Source organism: Astatotilapia calliptera, chromosome 3, assembly GCF_964374335.1.
Source record: "Astatotilapia calliptera chromosome 3, fAstCal68.1, whole genome shotgun sequence".
NCBI classification, from domain to species: domain Eukaryota; kingdom Metazoa; phylum Chordata; class Actinopteri; order Cichliformes; family Cichlidae; genus Astatotilapia; species Astatotilapia calliptera.
This window is the reverse complement of record NC_137424.1, coordinates 169,111-183,200: the sequence shown is the minus strand read 5'-3', so window position 1 is coordinate 183,200 and position 14,090 is coordinate 169,111. Positions and strand designations below refer to the sequence as shown.

Sequence of the window (14,090 nt, the reverse complement as noted above, 5' to 3'; positions counted from 1 at the left end):
CTTTTGGCCGTCGGGTGCCGGCCTTTGGAGGGGGGGGTACTGTCAGGGTTCCTGGGTCGTTGACCCAGTGATTTCAGTTTGTTCATGTTCAGTTTGGTTCACCACATTAATGTTCTCACTTCCTGTTTTTTCCCGTGTCAGCTTGTCTCCCGTGTCATTAGTCAGATTATGTTCAGCCCTGTACTCACCTGTTTCCAATCATTGTCATCATCCACCTGTGTATTTAAGTTCCTCGGTTTCACCAGTTCTCTGTCGTGTCATTGATGTTAATGATGTATGTCTGATGTCGTCTGTATGTCCAGTCAGTCAGTCAGTCAGTCCTTAGTTCATTCATTCATTCAGTCAGCCAGCCATTTCCTCCCTCTGTACTGTTTGCTCACTCCTTCGGCAATAAACATCCACCTTCACCTACCTGCCTGTGAGTCCAGCGTTTGGGTCCTCCTCCTCTCATCCACGACACTACCCTTGACAGTTACAGTGCTTTCAGAAAGACATCTACTTTGATAAAGTCTACTCTTCACCGCTGTGTAATCAGTTATTGTAAAAGTAAATGTTATCAGGAAATGATCAGACAGGAGAGGGTTTTCAGGAAACACTGTTAAATGTTCAGGTTCGATGCCATATGTTAGAACAAGATCTAGAGTGTGATTAAAGTGGTGGGTGGGTTCTTTTACATTTTGAGAGAAACCAATTGAGTCTAATAACAGATTAAATGCCATGTTGAGGCTGTCATTTTTAGCATCTACATGGATGTTAAAATCACCCACAATAATTATTTTATCTGAGCTCAGAACTAAATTAGATATAAAGTCTGAGAAATCAGACAGAAACTCTGTGTAAGGCCCAGGTGGACGATAGATGATAACAAGTAAGACTGGTTTCTGAGTTTCACAGCTGGGGTGGACAATGTTAAGCATCAGGCTTTCAAATGAATTAAAAGTCTGTCTTGGTCTTTCATTAATTAATAGGCTGGTGTGAAAAATTGCTGCCACACCGCCCCCTCGGCCTGTGCTTCGAGATTTCTGGTAGTTAGAATGGCTCGGGGGTGTTGATTCATTTAAACTAACATAATCATCCTGCTGCAACCAGGTTTCTGTAAGGCAGAGTAAATCAATTTGTTGATCAATTATTAAGTCATGTACTAACAGAGACTTGGAGGAGAGAGACCTAATATTTAATAATCCACATTTCACTGTTTTACTCTTTGGTTCAGATGTGGATACTGTATTGTTCTTTCTTTGTGATTGTTTATGTTTAAGTTGTTTGTTGCTGGTTTTTAGTTTGTTTTTTGTCTTTTTGGAAGCTGACACAGTCTCTATGGAGATGGGTTTTTGGGGGGGTAGCAGGAGGAGAGAAGCTGCAGAGAAGCGTGTAAGACTGCAACTCTGCTTCCTGGTCCCAACTCTGGATAGTCATATTTTGGGGGGTTTAATAAATTTGTCCATATTTCTAGAAATGAGAGCTGCTCCATCCAAAGTGGGATGGATGCCATCTCTCCTAACAAGACCAGGTTTCCTCCAGAAGGTTTGCCAATTATCTATGAAGCCCACATCGTTTCTGGGACACCACTCAGACAGCCAGCAATTTAAGGAGAACATGCGGCTAAACATGTCACTCCTGGTCTGATTGGGGAGGGGACCAGAGAAAACTACAGAGTCCGACATTGTTTTGGCAAAGTTGCACACCGATTCAATATTGATTTTAGTTCACACTCCGATGGATGCATCGGAGAGCAACTTGGGGTTAGTATCTAAAATATTCTTATTTACTACACACTAGACCTTGGTATAGCACCATAGTTCATCCTCTCTCTGAAACATGACATTTTTATTCTTTCTCCTTTAAGCCCACCATCCCTAAATTCAAATTTTGTTCATTGGCCATTTTGAGAAAGCATGCAACAATCAATCCCAGTGAGCTTTAGCTCCTGGGTTTAAAATAACAACAACAACAACAACAAAACCCAAACAAAACAAAAAAAAAGGAGTATGTGAGGGAAGTGAGCTCCTATTACAAAGCTTAGTGTCAGGATTCCTGGGTCGTTGACCCAGTGTTTTCTGTTCAGGTACACTGTTTATTTCCCACTCATCTCATTGCCTGTGTGTAACCCATATCAACTACGTACTGTCACATGACCCACGTTAGCTGATTTGAGGTCCGTCTCCTGATTTGCTCCTTCCATATCATGGCAAGGATGAAAACCGACTGTGGAGGGATACTTCCGGGTTTGACTTCTGCTGTGGCTGTAAGCTTATGGCGTTTAGAACGGCGTTGGAAAACAAAGCGTTTTCTTTTCTCAATTTGACTATGAAATCTTATCACCTCAGTGTTTTTAACATCTACCAAATACAACCTTTTAGTTGTCAGTAATGAGTCGATCATTTCTGCAGTTAAAATGCTTTTGTTCGGCAGCGTTCTGACCGCAAGCAGAACTCCGGTTTGAAAACTGCTGTTTTTAAACACTCTTATTTATTTAAGCATTTAAATGGGCTTTTTTTTTTAAACAAAGTGTACTTGACTGATTGTTGTTATGTGTTGCCTTGAATTCGGCTATGCTGTCAGTTAGTTGTTTTTCTTTATTGTTGTTTTTCTATTTGTTTGTAGTGAACACTACTGGAATGTATAGATTATGCTACATAGCCAAAATGATTAATAATTTAACTATGGTACCTTTGTAAAATATGATGATGATAGTTATCATGATTCACATTGTCGCATAGAATTGTAGAAATTTTTTTTCTGCAATTCTGCCCTATCGCCCCCCATCACTTCCCCTGCCAGTGGCAGACGCCCTCAGACATTGGTGCGTTGGTGGTTCTTTGTGTCCGGGGATGGGCGTCCAGGTACACACCGGCTCACTCCTTGGTGGCTACTTGTTGGGGCCTGGAGCCTGGGGCTTGCTCGGGCCACTTCGGGGGTGGGGTGCCCTCAGCTTCTCGGCCTGGGGCTCGGTCACTCTGGCACAGCTGGCTGCTGGCGGAGCTCACGGGCATGTCACTGCAACCCTCCCTGGCTTCTGCTCCGCAGCTGCTGAGTGACCCCTCATCTGGGACTCTCCTCAGCTCTTTCTGGGATAGCGGCGCGGCTGCCCCTCTGTTGGTCTTCCTTGGTGTCTTGTGCTCTGAGGGCTTCTGGATGTCTGGAGTTTTGATCTCCTCCATACCTGCTTCATGCCCTGGAGGACGGGGCTGTGGCTCCCCCACACCCTCTAGCAGATCATTACATGAAGGAACCTTATAAATACAAGTGTGTGCATGCTCACAGGTGTACACACGGGTGCTCACACACACAAACTACACCCTTTTTGGCTCCTACCTCAAAGCACACTGTGTTCTGTTGATCTTATGTGCTGCACAATAATGTTTAATATTTAGTATTTACTATTATATACCCATAGATAATTGTGATGTTGTTTATTATATTGCTCTCGTTTTCTTCTGCTTGTTTTCTCTTTTTCTTCCTCAAAAGGTGATCCAGGTGATTGATATATGAATTTTTTGTCTGCTTATTTTGTTGGTTTTTGTTTTTTGCCCTTTATCCCTGTCCCTCTTCTCCGCTTTTTTCTTTCCCTCTTTCTTTCTCCCCTTTCTTTTCCCCAGTCAAGTCTGTCCCGTATTTAGCTAGTGAAAATAAAATAACAATAAAAGGTGAATCAAATAGACCATTACAGCAAGGCTGGGATGGTCCATTTGGTAAAGTAAATCCGTTGGGCATTTTTCTTCACCTTTAGACAATAATTCTGATGGCAAAAGAGCCAAACGGGACAGGCAACAACAAAAAAAAAGAAAAAGAAAAAAAACTTATTGAGTGGAAAAAAGTTAGCATATTTATATTATGCTCACATAGCTGTGTCGCTAGCGGTCACGTAGCACATCGTTATATACCAGCTAGCCAAATTTCAGTAACCCTACAAATGTCACTGCTGTTTAGTTTTCTGTCTTCATTTATGTCGGAAGTGATAGCAGAGCTGTACGTTTGAATTTGTTTCCAAAATCCCTTAGTGCTATATTGTATTTAGATGGAAGCTAGCGAGCTAACTTCCTGCTAATTTCTGACTCTGTTAAATGTCATAAATTCCGTTTTCATGGATGCCTGGATGTTAAACTCAATTGTTACACCTGGTAGAGCAGAACGCTAATCATTTTATTACAGATGGAAGACTTTAGACAATTTTTCCACTCTCAGTGATGCCACAGTGATCGTTTGATTTATGGACCTGCAGCGGAGTTTGAGCCCAGACATGGCTAGTGACGTCAGACTTAAAGACCGGATTACATGAAACTGGACCCTAAGGAGGAATTCCTGAAAAACTGAACTTTAAAAGAAACATAGAAGAGGACCAAAAGGACTCTTAACAAAAGGACTCTTGCACAGAGAATCACAACATTACACTGTAAAATCGAATTAGTTCACATAACTAAAAAAAAAAAAAACCATGTAAACTCGTTGCCTCAAGAAAATTGAGTAAAGTTTACTTAAGATGACCTAGTTAAGGCAACTTATTCACTTAGAGTACAGAGTAAAAACCTATGTAGTTTCCAGAACTCAAAAAAAAAAATGCAAACTCGTTGCCTCAAAAAAACTAAGTAAAGCTTACTTGAGATGACTGTTAGGACAACTTATTCATTGCAAGTATGCAGTATTAAGAATAACTTGATACTTCTGACTGTACAATACTAATTGTTTACCTACTGACAAACATTTCAAGTTCAACTAAATTAAAAACAATTTGTGGTACCATTAATATGATTAAAAATAATCAACAACACTTTTTGTAATGATGTTAAAATCAGCCCAACTTTTATTTTCAAATGCAAAAAAGTATAACAGCCAACATACTGGACACTGTTCTCTTGAACAACAAACAATTATATTGCCCAAATCCTTGGTTAAATTTTAAAACTAGTGTAAATATGTTTGGTTTAATTTAAGGAAAATAATTCTTTGTAAAATAAAATCCTTGGTTAAAGTCTCTATTAAAATATTTGCAAACTCTAAAATGTATACTTTAAAATGTAATTGTTTATAAAAAGTGTAAAATGCAAGGTAGACACATTTTGTGTATTTAAGAACCACAGTTTATTTCATCTTCATTTTTTGAAATTACTCACTCTGTGATTAAAAACCAATGAATGTAAAAGTAACTTAAACTGGGTTAAATGATAGTTTAGACAAAAGTATTTAGCTTTAGCTATGTTAAGTGGCTTTACTGAAGTGTATATATTTTTGTTATTTCATTTGTAATGCATTTAATTTATCTGAATGATTAATGAAATGTTCTTTATTTTTTGTGTTGAAAGGTTTTTCACCTATCTACCTACCTATCCATCTATCAGCTATCTAACTAGCTGGTCAAAATAAAGTGAGTGAAATTCAAAGTCTGGTCTTTTTCAAGTGTGGGCACCTCACAGACAGAGAAAACTTGACAATCACTGTTATAATCTTACAATGAAACAAAGTCTCAGATGTAATTATTCTGAAAATAAGTTTAGGCCTACCACAAGTTTGTTTTGTACTTACTTATATAATCAAAATAAAATATATTTATTGTTCTTTCACAAATGCAGTCTCTGATTTAAACAACACATTTGTTTTTCATTCCAACACAGTAGCTGGAATGTTATAATATTTTAAGGATGGCTTGTTTCCAGTCCAGGCATTAGTGCCTGAATGACTATCATGGATCGAGGTGATCCAAATTTAAGTACAGAAGAAAGTCTTTAACTTCCCTTAAGTACAGTGGCAGTGGATGTGGGTTGGAGATGCAATGAGCTTGAACCTGCAGGCGACCATCTTCACTGACCACACCATCTGTGATGGAGGACTCATCTCTCCTGGTGTCCTACAAGCAAACAATCATATTTTTTGGAACATGAACTTGCTTTCTTAAAACATTTTTTTCTGCATTTGGTATAAAACAGACTCGAATTTAGACAACCTCAGGCTCCCTCCCCACCAGAGAGGTGACATTCAATGTCCCACTTGTCAGTCTGGATAGCCGTGACCACCATCCGACACACAATAATAATAATAATGGATTGCATTTATATAGCGCTTTTCGGGACTCCTCAAAGCGCTTTACAATTCCACTATTCATTCACTCTCACATTCATACACTGGTGAAGGCAAGCTACAGTTGTAGCAACAGCTGCCCTGGGGCAGAGTGACAGAGGCGAGGCTGCCATATTGCGCCATCGGCCCCTCTGGCCAACACCAGTAGGCGGTAGGTGAAGTGTCTTGCCCAAGGACACAACGACCGAGACTGTCCGAGCCGGGGCTCGAACCGGCAATCTTCCAATTACAGGACGAACACCCAACTCTTGAGCCACGATCACTCCAGATGATAATGTCATCAAAAATGTCATGAAAGCATCATTTCAAAAACAGCTATTCAAACATGGCCAATGACTTTCATTCTAATGATGTGCAAAATGATTTGGTCACAAAACAAATTTTGCTGTTAGAAAACTTGCAGACTTCACTATATACAGTAGAGACCCTCTAAACTAAGTTTGGGGGATGTGATCTTTCAAGAAATGCAGACAAAACTGTTGTTGTTTGTTTTCTTACACAGCATGTCTTGTAGAATTAACTTGCGTCACCAGCAACAGCATAGTGCAGTCATATCTCAAGTCTAATAACAGAAGACAGGAAAAGATCAGTAACGAAACAACTTCCCCAAACCAAAGCACAAATAAAACAATAAGTAAAACAGGCTGATCTAAAGTATGATGAAAGTTCAGCCTGATTAATATAAATGTCACTGACAGTTGCTAATATATTGGAAAACCAAACTACTTACTGATGTCTTTCTGTCCAACAGTAGGCGTGCTGGTCCCAAGCCTCAAAGACAGTAAGAAGCAAGCAGAGGGAGAAAAAACAGAAAATTTTTCAGAAGTTGATTTGATCCTTAATGGCTGTGCAATCATTGTAAGATAGAGTTTGCTTATGTTGTTAAATAAAGGCTAGATTTAACATTAGATATAAATGCCACGGATGTTCAAAATGCCACAAAGCATAAACGAAAAAATAGACGTCTCCAAAAACGGAGCATTTTTGCAAATATGTGATGTCTTGAAAAAGTCGAGCAGATACTTGAACTTTACACAGCTACATTCTCGCCTGAAAACATCGTAAAAGTTTATTTTGTGACCCAGAAAAAGTTATGTTTTTTAGCTGCGCTCATCCGCCATTGCCGCGCTTACAAGTACACACAGGCTCCGACAACCGCGGCCGACAAATGCGATCCTCCTTTTCCCCAGACTACCCTTTCTGGGTCACAAAATAACCTTTTAAGATATTTTCAGGCGAGAATGTAGCTATGTAATGCTCAAATATCTACTTAATTTTTCAAAATATCACATATTTGCAAAAGTGCTTCCACGTTTTCGGAGAGCTCTGTTATCCACCAGCGCGATAGCTGACCGGGAGGTCAAGGCTTGATAGTGTCCGCAAGCACAGCTAACTGCCGGCGTATCGCTTTCAATCCCCGAGCGGTCTTTTGGTACTCCGGTAAAACATGATATATATAGTTAGTTAGTTATGGCTATGGATTGAAAATACCCCCCACACCCCACCCCTAACGGCTGCACCTCCAGAAGAATTTTGTTTGGGCTCTTATCTCACTTTTTTATTACAAACAATCAACAGAAAATTTCACAGACATATTTTTATATAAGGTTTTTAAGGCTGTGGTGTTAATTTTTAAGTAACATGAGCCCAGCGGCAGTAGCAATGCTAGGCTAACACTAACTAGCTAGCAAGATTATAAACCTGGTGCTAAACTAAGAGAAGCCACAAAATCAGTTTGAATAAGGGTAAACATTTACTCACCAAGTCAATGTATTAGGTAAAGATCCACAGCAATGACAACAACAATATCTTGAGCTGAAGCTTCTCCAGGTTTGCTCAACATATTACAGAAAAAATGCTGGCACCATGAACATGCAGACTGATCCGTGCTAGGGAGGAGGACGGTAGTGACGTGGCATTTTAAAACTGCATCTTTTATCCTTCCGCACTGAGAAGCAAAACTTCCAGCTTAGTTCCAGCCTAGTTTTTCCAAGTTAAGAAAACTCAAATAAATGGAGTTTATCATAAGTTTGCATAAAAAGTAACTGGTAACTTATTTAAATCTAGTTCTAATAACAAATTGATCAAAATTGAGTTCAGCCTATTTAATATTTTTAATTAATGACAATATTAGATTTTATAGTGTAGTTTATTAATTAATTGCGGTACATTTAGGGCGACTGTGGCTCATGGGGTTGGGAAGCGCATCTGTAACCGAAAGGTCACTGGTTCAATCCCTGGGCTCTCTGTCCTGGTCGTTGTGTCCTTGGGCAAGACACTTTACCCTATCGCCTACTGGTGTTGGCCAGAGGGGCCGATGGCGCGATATGGCAGCCTCGCTTCTGTCAGTCTGACCCAGGGCAGCTGTAGCTACAACTGTAGCTTGCCTCCACCAGTGTGTGAATGTGAGAGTGAATGAATAGTGGTATTGTAAAGCACTTTGGGTGCCTTGAAAAGCGCTATATAAATGCAATCCATTATTATTATTTATTTATGTTGTTTTGTATTTATTATTTTGTTCCATTTCCCCCTTCCTCCATTTAGTCAATATATTTTTAGTTTTTCCTAAACAAAAATTTGCAGCCTCTGGTTTCATCATTCACACAATCTAGGCTTCATAAAGAACTATTTCTTCTGCGCGTCTGTCAGTAAACTCAACCATTGCAATAAAACTACCCCTTAAATAAACTTGTGTTACATGTGTTTTGTGTTTCAGTTACCTCTGTGTGTTTTTACTCAGATTAAGTTCTACTGTGTATTCACCGGTCTCTCATTATCATCTTCATCTGTCCGTGTATTTAAGTCCTCAGTTTCCCTCAGTTCATGGTTGTGTCATTGTAGATGTGATGTTGTCTTGCCGTCGTCCCTGTGACTGTTTTCAGTTCAGCCAGCCAGCCAGTTATTCAGCCAGCCAGTCATTCAGTCAGCCAGTCCTCCATTTCATGTTCTGTTCATCCACTCTGAATAATAAACAGGGCCTTAAGTTTGTCACTCATCAACGAGTCCTGTGTTTGAGTCCTCTTCTCTATCGCTCCACACCACGACCCGTGACAGAATGACACGACCACGTGTTGTGGACAGAGTGGACTCTGACCTCTTCGAGCGGCAGGAGGCAGCACTCTTTCGCGGAGATGGAGCATGTCTTTACAGGGACTCGTCTGGCTCTTTGGGGGCCTCAGGGATGCCGCATTGTTCCGCCTGCTGCCTCACCTGCATCGGAGCATTCGCCGCGGAGAGTAGCGTCACTGGCCAAGCTTCGGCCAGTCGCTCTCTCGCCGCTCTGCTTCTCGCTCGCCTGCCAGCCGCTTGATAATTTTTCTCAGATCATTATTTCTTCACCTACCTTTCAGCCTGTTCCGGTTTCATCACCCCAGGCCATTGTTAAAAATATTCAAGCACCTAAACCTGTCAGTATTGATCATCCAGTCATTTCCACCCCTATCAGTCAACCAACACCCTTTCCTGGGCCTGCTCCCAGGGTGAGGGCAGCTGTGACCCAGTCTACCTCCACACTCGTTCCTTTTCCTCGGGTCGGGGTGACTGGTGTCCAGCCACTTCCCGTGCCTGTCCCAACACCCAGGGTGAGGGCGGCCAGGATCACACCTGACCTCCTTAGAGGCTCAGCTGAGGCTCTCCAGCCATTGGAGGCTCAGAAGAGCTAGCCTGTCCACCTACAAGTCTACCATTTTATCCACCTCATCCCTCTCCCGACCCAGCTTTTCAGGCATTAGCGTGATCCCTGGTTAAATTAGCAGACAAATTCCCAGCTCAAGCACCCAGTTTACTAGCTCAGGCTGCAGCTCTCCCATCATCACCAGTCCAGCTAGTTCACCTACCTGCTCAGGTTGCTGTTCAAACTTCTCCAGCCATTGGCCTCCCAGTCTTCAGCCCAGCAAGGCCACCTGGGTTGGCTGGCAGACTGTTTACTTAGCCTGGCAGGGCGAAGGACACTGTCTCAGCTGAACTATGGACACACACTTACATACACTTACACTGATAAGCACTCACTCATCCCCCCTTCCAAATGCCTTCGGTGCTTGTTCCCTCCTGGAGAATACGGCGGGTCTGGGCCCGCGCTGGAGAGACAGTGGCAGGATGACTGCTGTGTTTGCCTAGGATTACTCCTCACCCCGTACCCAACCCTGTTGCTGGTCACGTGCTCCATAATGTTATGCTGTGGACATTTATGTGCTTTCTGTGCAGAGGAGTTTTTTTGTTTCCTGTTCTCATGCTGTCCTCCCATAGGAGCCCAGCATGATTAGAGGTCTCTTTTTTTCCTCACTTTGCCATTGTAGTGTACATTTCAGTGGTTTTCTGTAATGTATCCAGTCTCTTGCCCAGTCACTCATTCATCCTCATGTTCAGTTTCCTGACCTGTAGCCACAGCATTTGGAGCCGGCTGTGAGCTTTCTCGCTCCACAGCCCGGGGTTTCCGCACCGCTCCACTGGCTCCCATGCTGTCGCCTGCAGCTGCTGCTCCGCCTCCAACAGCTCCCATGCCATTGCCTGCAGCTGCTGCTCCGCCGCCATCTCCTTGTCCACATAGGATTTGGCATCAGTGGCCACCTTCCGGGCCGCTGACTAGACTTCGTCGCCGGCGGGGTCGACCTCCGGACCTGCTCACTTGCTGCCACTGCCTTCCGCGTGGCCGGCCTCTGGACCTGCTCATTCGCCATCTTCCTCGCGGCCACCGCCATCTTCCTCGCAGTCGCCCACTGGACCTGCTCAGTCGCCGTATTCTACGTAGCCGCCCACCTAACCGCTTTGTTACGACTCTGTGAAATATACTCTCTCTTTCTAGTCCCTGTCAGTTGTCATTTTCTAGTCACTTGTCATGGACTCATGCATCATTATATTTTTATTCGGCCGAGTTTTATGTTTTTATTTTTTCTTTGCCCTTCAGGGTATTTTTAGTGTTGTAAATAAACTGTATTCATTTATTATTGACTTTTAACAGGGTAGTACGTATTCTGTGTCTGTGATCACCCCCTGCTGCTCTCCCCATTGTAGAGGGGATTCCCCTCTAGCTTACACCTGTGACAGAAACATGACAAGCAATGGGAGGTGGGTAAGGGGAGTGAGTGGGCCGAGGGCAGACGGCAACATCCGGTCCTGCAGCCAGAGTCCAGCGCAGGACACGCAGATTTGCCCACCGACCCTGGCAGGAGATAAGCAATTGAAGGTGTTTGGAGTTGGAGTGCGTGTGTGTCTATTGTCAGTGTAGATGGTTGCATGTGTATGCGCATGTCCGGTATCAGACTGGGAGTCTGCAGGTGGCCATGAAGAAGGGACAAAGAGTACTCATAAGAGTCCTGTTATTATGGGAAGATTTTTTGTTGTTCCAGTCAGCTTTGACCTTGGCAGGCCTTCAGCTGGCGCCAGTGGAATAGCCGCATGAGTGAAGATGGTGAATGTTTGGGCTTAGTGTGAACAACTGAATCTAATTTTTGCAGTTGGTCTGATGTTTGTCACTGGTCACCAATTTTCTCGATTCTCTCAATTCCTGTTCTCCTTCTCCAAGATCTTATCCATATTGCGGAGCCATGAGCTTCTTCAAGATCTTCTCAATATTGCATTCAATAAACACTGATTTGTTGGAGTTTAATGTTTATTGTTGTCAAATTATTAATACGTTTAATGTTACCAATTGTGCCAAAGATAGAAAATGGCGTCAACAATATTTTTGTGTTTGGAAATAAAAGAATAAGTACATATTTACTTACAGAGCTTTGTTGGAAGCTTTGACCACTGGCAGCAGCCTCAGAAGAGCCTCCTCTGAAGCAGAGTATTCCTTCAGATCAAACACATCCAGATCTTCTTCTGATGACAGTAAGATGAAGACCAGAGCTGACCACTCAGCAGGAGACAGTTTATCTGTGGAGAGACTTCCTGATCTCAGAGACAGTTGGATCTCCTGCACTAGAGAACGATGATTCAGTTCATTCAGACAGTGGAACAGATTGATGCTTTTCTCTGTAGACAGATCCTCACTGAGCTTATTTTTGATGTACTGTACTGTTTTCTTATTGGTCTGTGAGCTACTCCCTGTGTGTGTCAGCAGTCCTCGTAAGAGATTCTGATTGGTTTGCAGTGAAAGACCCAGGAGGAAGCGGAGGAGCAAATCCAGGTGTCCATTTGGACTCTGTAAGGCCTTGTCCACAGCAGTCTGGTAGAAGTCTGTCTCTGCTGATTCTTTTGTTTCAGACTTCTTAGAAGTTGTTTGTTGTTCTTCCAGCAGATTGAGTCCGGAGTTGATGAAGGTCAGATGGACATGAAGAGCAGCCAGAAACTCCTGAACACTCAGATGGATGAAGCAGAACACCTTGTCGTGGTACAGTTCTCGCTTGTCTTTAAAGATCTGTGTGAACACTCCTGAGTACACTGAGGCTGCTGTGATATCAATGCCACAATCTGTCAGTTCAGATTCATAGAAGATTAGATTTCCTTTCTGCAGCTGATCAAAGGCAAGTTTTGCCAGATACTCAATCATCTTCCTGCTCTCTGGACTCCAGTGTGGATCTGTCTCAGTTTTTCCATCATACTTTATGTTCTTTCGTTTGGCTTGTACTACGTGGAAGTGGGTGTACATCTCTGTCAGGGTCTTGGGCAGCTGTCCTCTCACTCTGGTTTTCAGCACATCCTCCAGAACTGTAGCAGTGATCCAGCAGAATATTGGGATATGGCACATAATGTGGAGGCTTCGTGATGTCTTAATGTGAGAGATGATCCTGCTGGCCTGCTCCTCATCTCTAAATCTCTTCCTGAAGTACTCTTCCTTCTGTGGGTCAGTGAACCCTCTGACCTCTGTCACCATGCTGACACACTCAGGAGGGATCTGATTGGCTGCTGCAGGTCGTGTAGTTATCCAGAGGTGTGCAGAGGGAAGTAGTTTGCCCCTGATGAGGTTTATCAGCAGCACATCCACTGAGGTGGACTTTCTAGGGTCAGTCAGGATTGTAGTTTTGTCAAAGTCCAGAGGAAGTCGACACTCATCCAGACCATCAAAGATGAACAGAACCTGGAAGTCTTCAAAGCTGCAGATTCCCACTTCTTTGGTTTCAGTAAAGAAGTGATTAAGCAGTTCCACTAAGCTGAACTTTCTATCTTTCAGCACATTCAGCTGTTTGAAAGTGAATAAAAATATGAACTGGATGTCCTTGGCTTTGCCTTCTGCCCAGTCAAGGGTGTATTTCTGTGTTAAGACTGTTTTTCCGATGCCAGCCACTCCTAATGTCAGCACTGTTCTGATTGGTTCATCTCTTCCAAGTGAGGCTTTAAAGATGTCTTCTAATCTGATTGTTGTTTCTGGTCTGTCTGGATTCCTGAATGCTGTTTCAATCTTTCTGACCTCATGTTCATCACTGACCTTCACACTCCCTCCGACTGTGAGGTAAAGCTCTGTGTAGATCTGATTCAGAAGGGTTGGGTTTCCTGCTTTAGCAATCCCCTCAAACACACGCTGGAACTTCTTCTTCAGTTTTGACTTGAATTTACTTTGACACTTCGGAAGACCCTCTGAAAGAATAAAGAAAATTTGCAAGGAAAATTTCAAATCTATTCAGTTTCATTTCAGCTTTATTTTCTTCATTTTTGTATATCATTAAAAACTTGAAACTGGGTTCAGGTTCATAATGGAAATAACATATTAAACTAAATGATGTTCCTAAATAAATGATGCCAGATCACTTCAATATTCAGTGCATAATCAAGATCAAGATGGAGCTGGAATGATTGGTGCTGGGAAGGCACCTAAAGAAAGCTCCAGCCGAACCAGGAGAGAAGGACAACTGCTGCCTAGGCCAAAATCCTTAATGACCCCCCGTATGTCAGCGCGCCTCCATGGCTTTTAAACCCCAAAACACGCTGCACCAAAATTTGGCCCACCCCGAGAATCGGGTCCCCCCGACACAAACAGAGTGAAGAAGTCATCCTGGTAAGTAAATCCCAAAAGGTTGATTCTGTTCATCTAGACATAGCATTTTCATTTGGAGAAACGCTTCGTCACTCATCCAAGTGAC

At 42.6% G+C, this 14,090-nt stretch overlaps 1 protein-coding gene and 1 long non-coding RNA gene across 2 annotated transcripts in view; both read right to left on the bottom strand.

Moving 5' to 3' along the window:
• The window catches only part of LOC145426168 (uncharacterized), a 537,068-nt gene that overhangs the window by 508,751 nt on the left and 14,227 nt on the right, over window positions 1-14,090 (bottom strand). The gene's annotated exons all lie outside the window — the stretch shown is intronic.
• LOC145426043 (NLR family CARD domain-containing protein 3-like) overlaps window positions 1-14,090 on the bottom strand; it is a 40,906-nt gene that overhangs the window by 25,918 nt on the left and 898 nt on the right. Inside the window, exons 3-4 of the mRNA XM_080299608.1 lie at window positions 13,957-14,038; window positions 11,796-13,587 (exon numbers count right to left, since the gene is read on the bottom strand). Coding sequence (XP_080155734.1) covers window positions 11,796-13,587; window positions 13,957-14,038 — 1,874 coding nt within the window. The remainder of the gene's footprint in view (window positions 1-11,795; window positions 13,588-13,956; window positions 14,039-14,090) is intronic.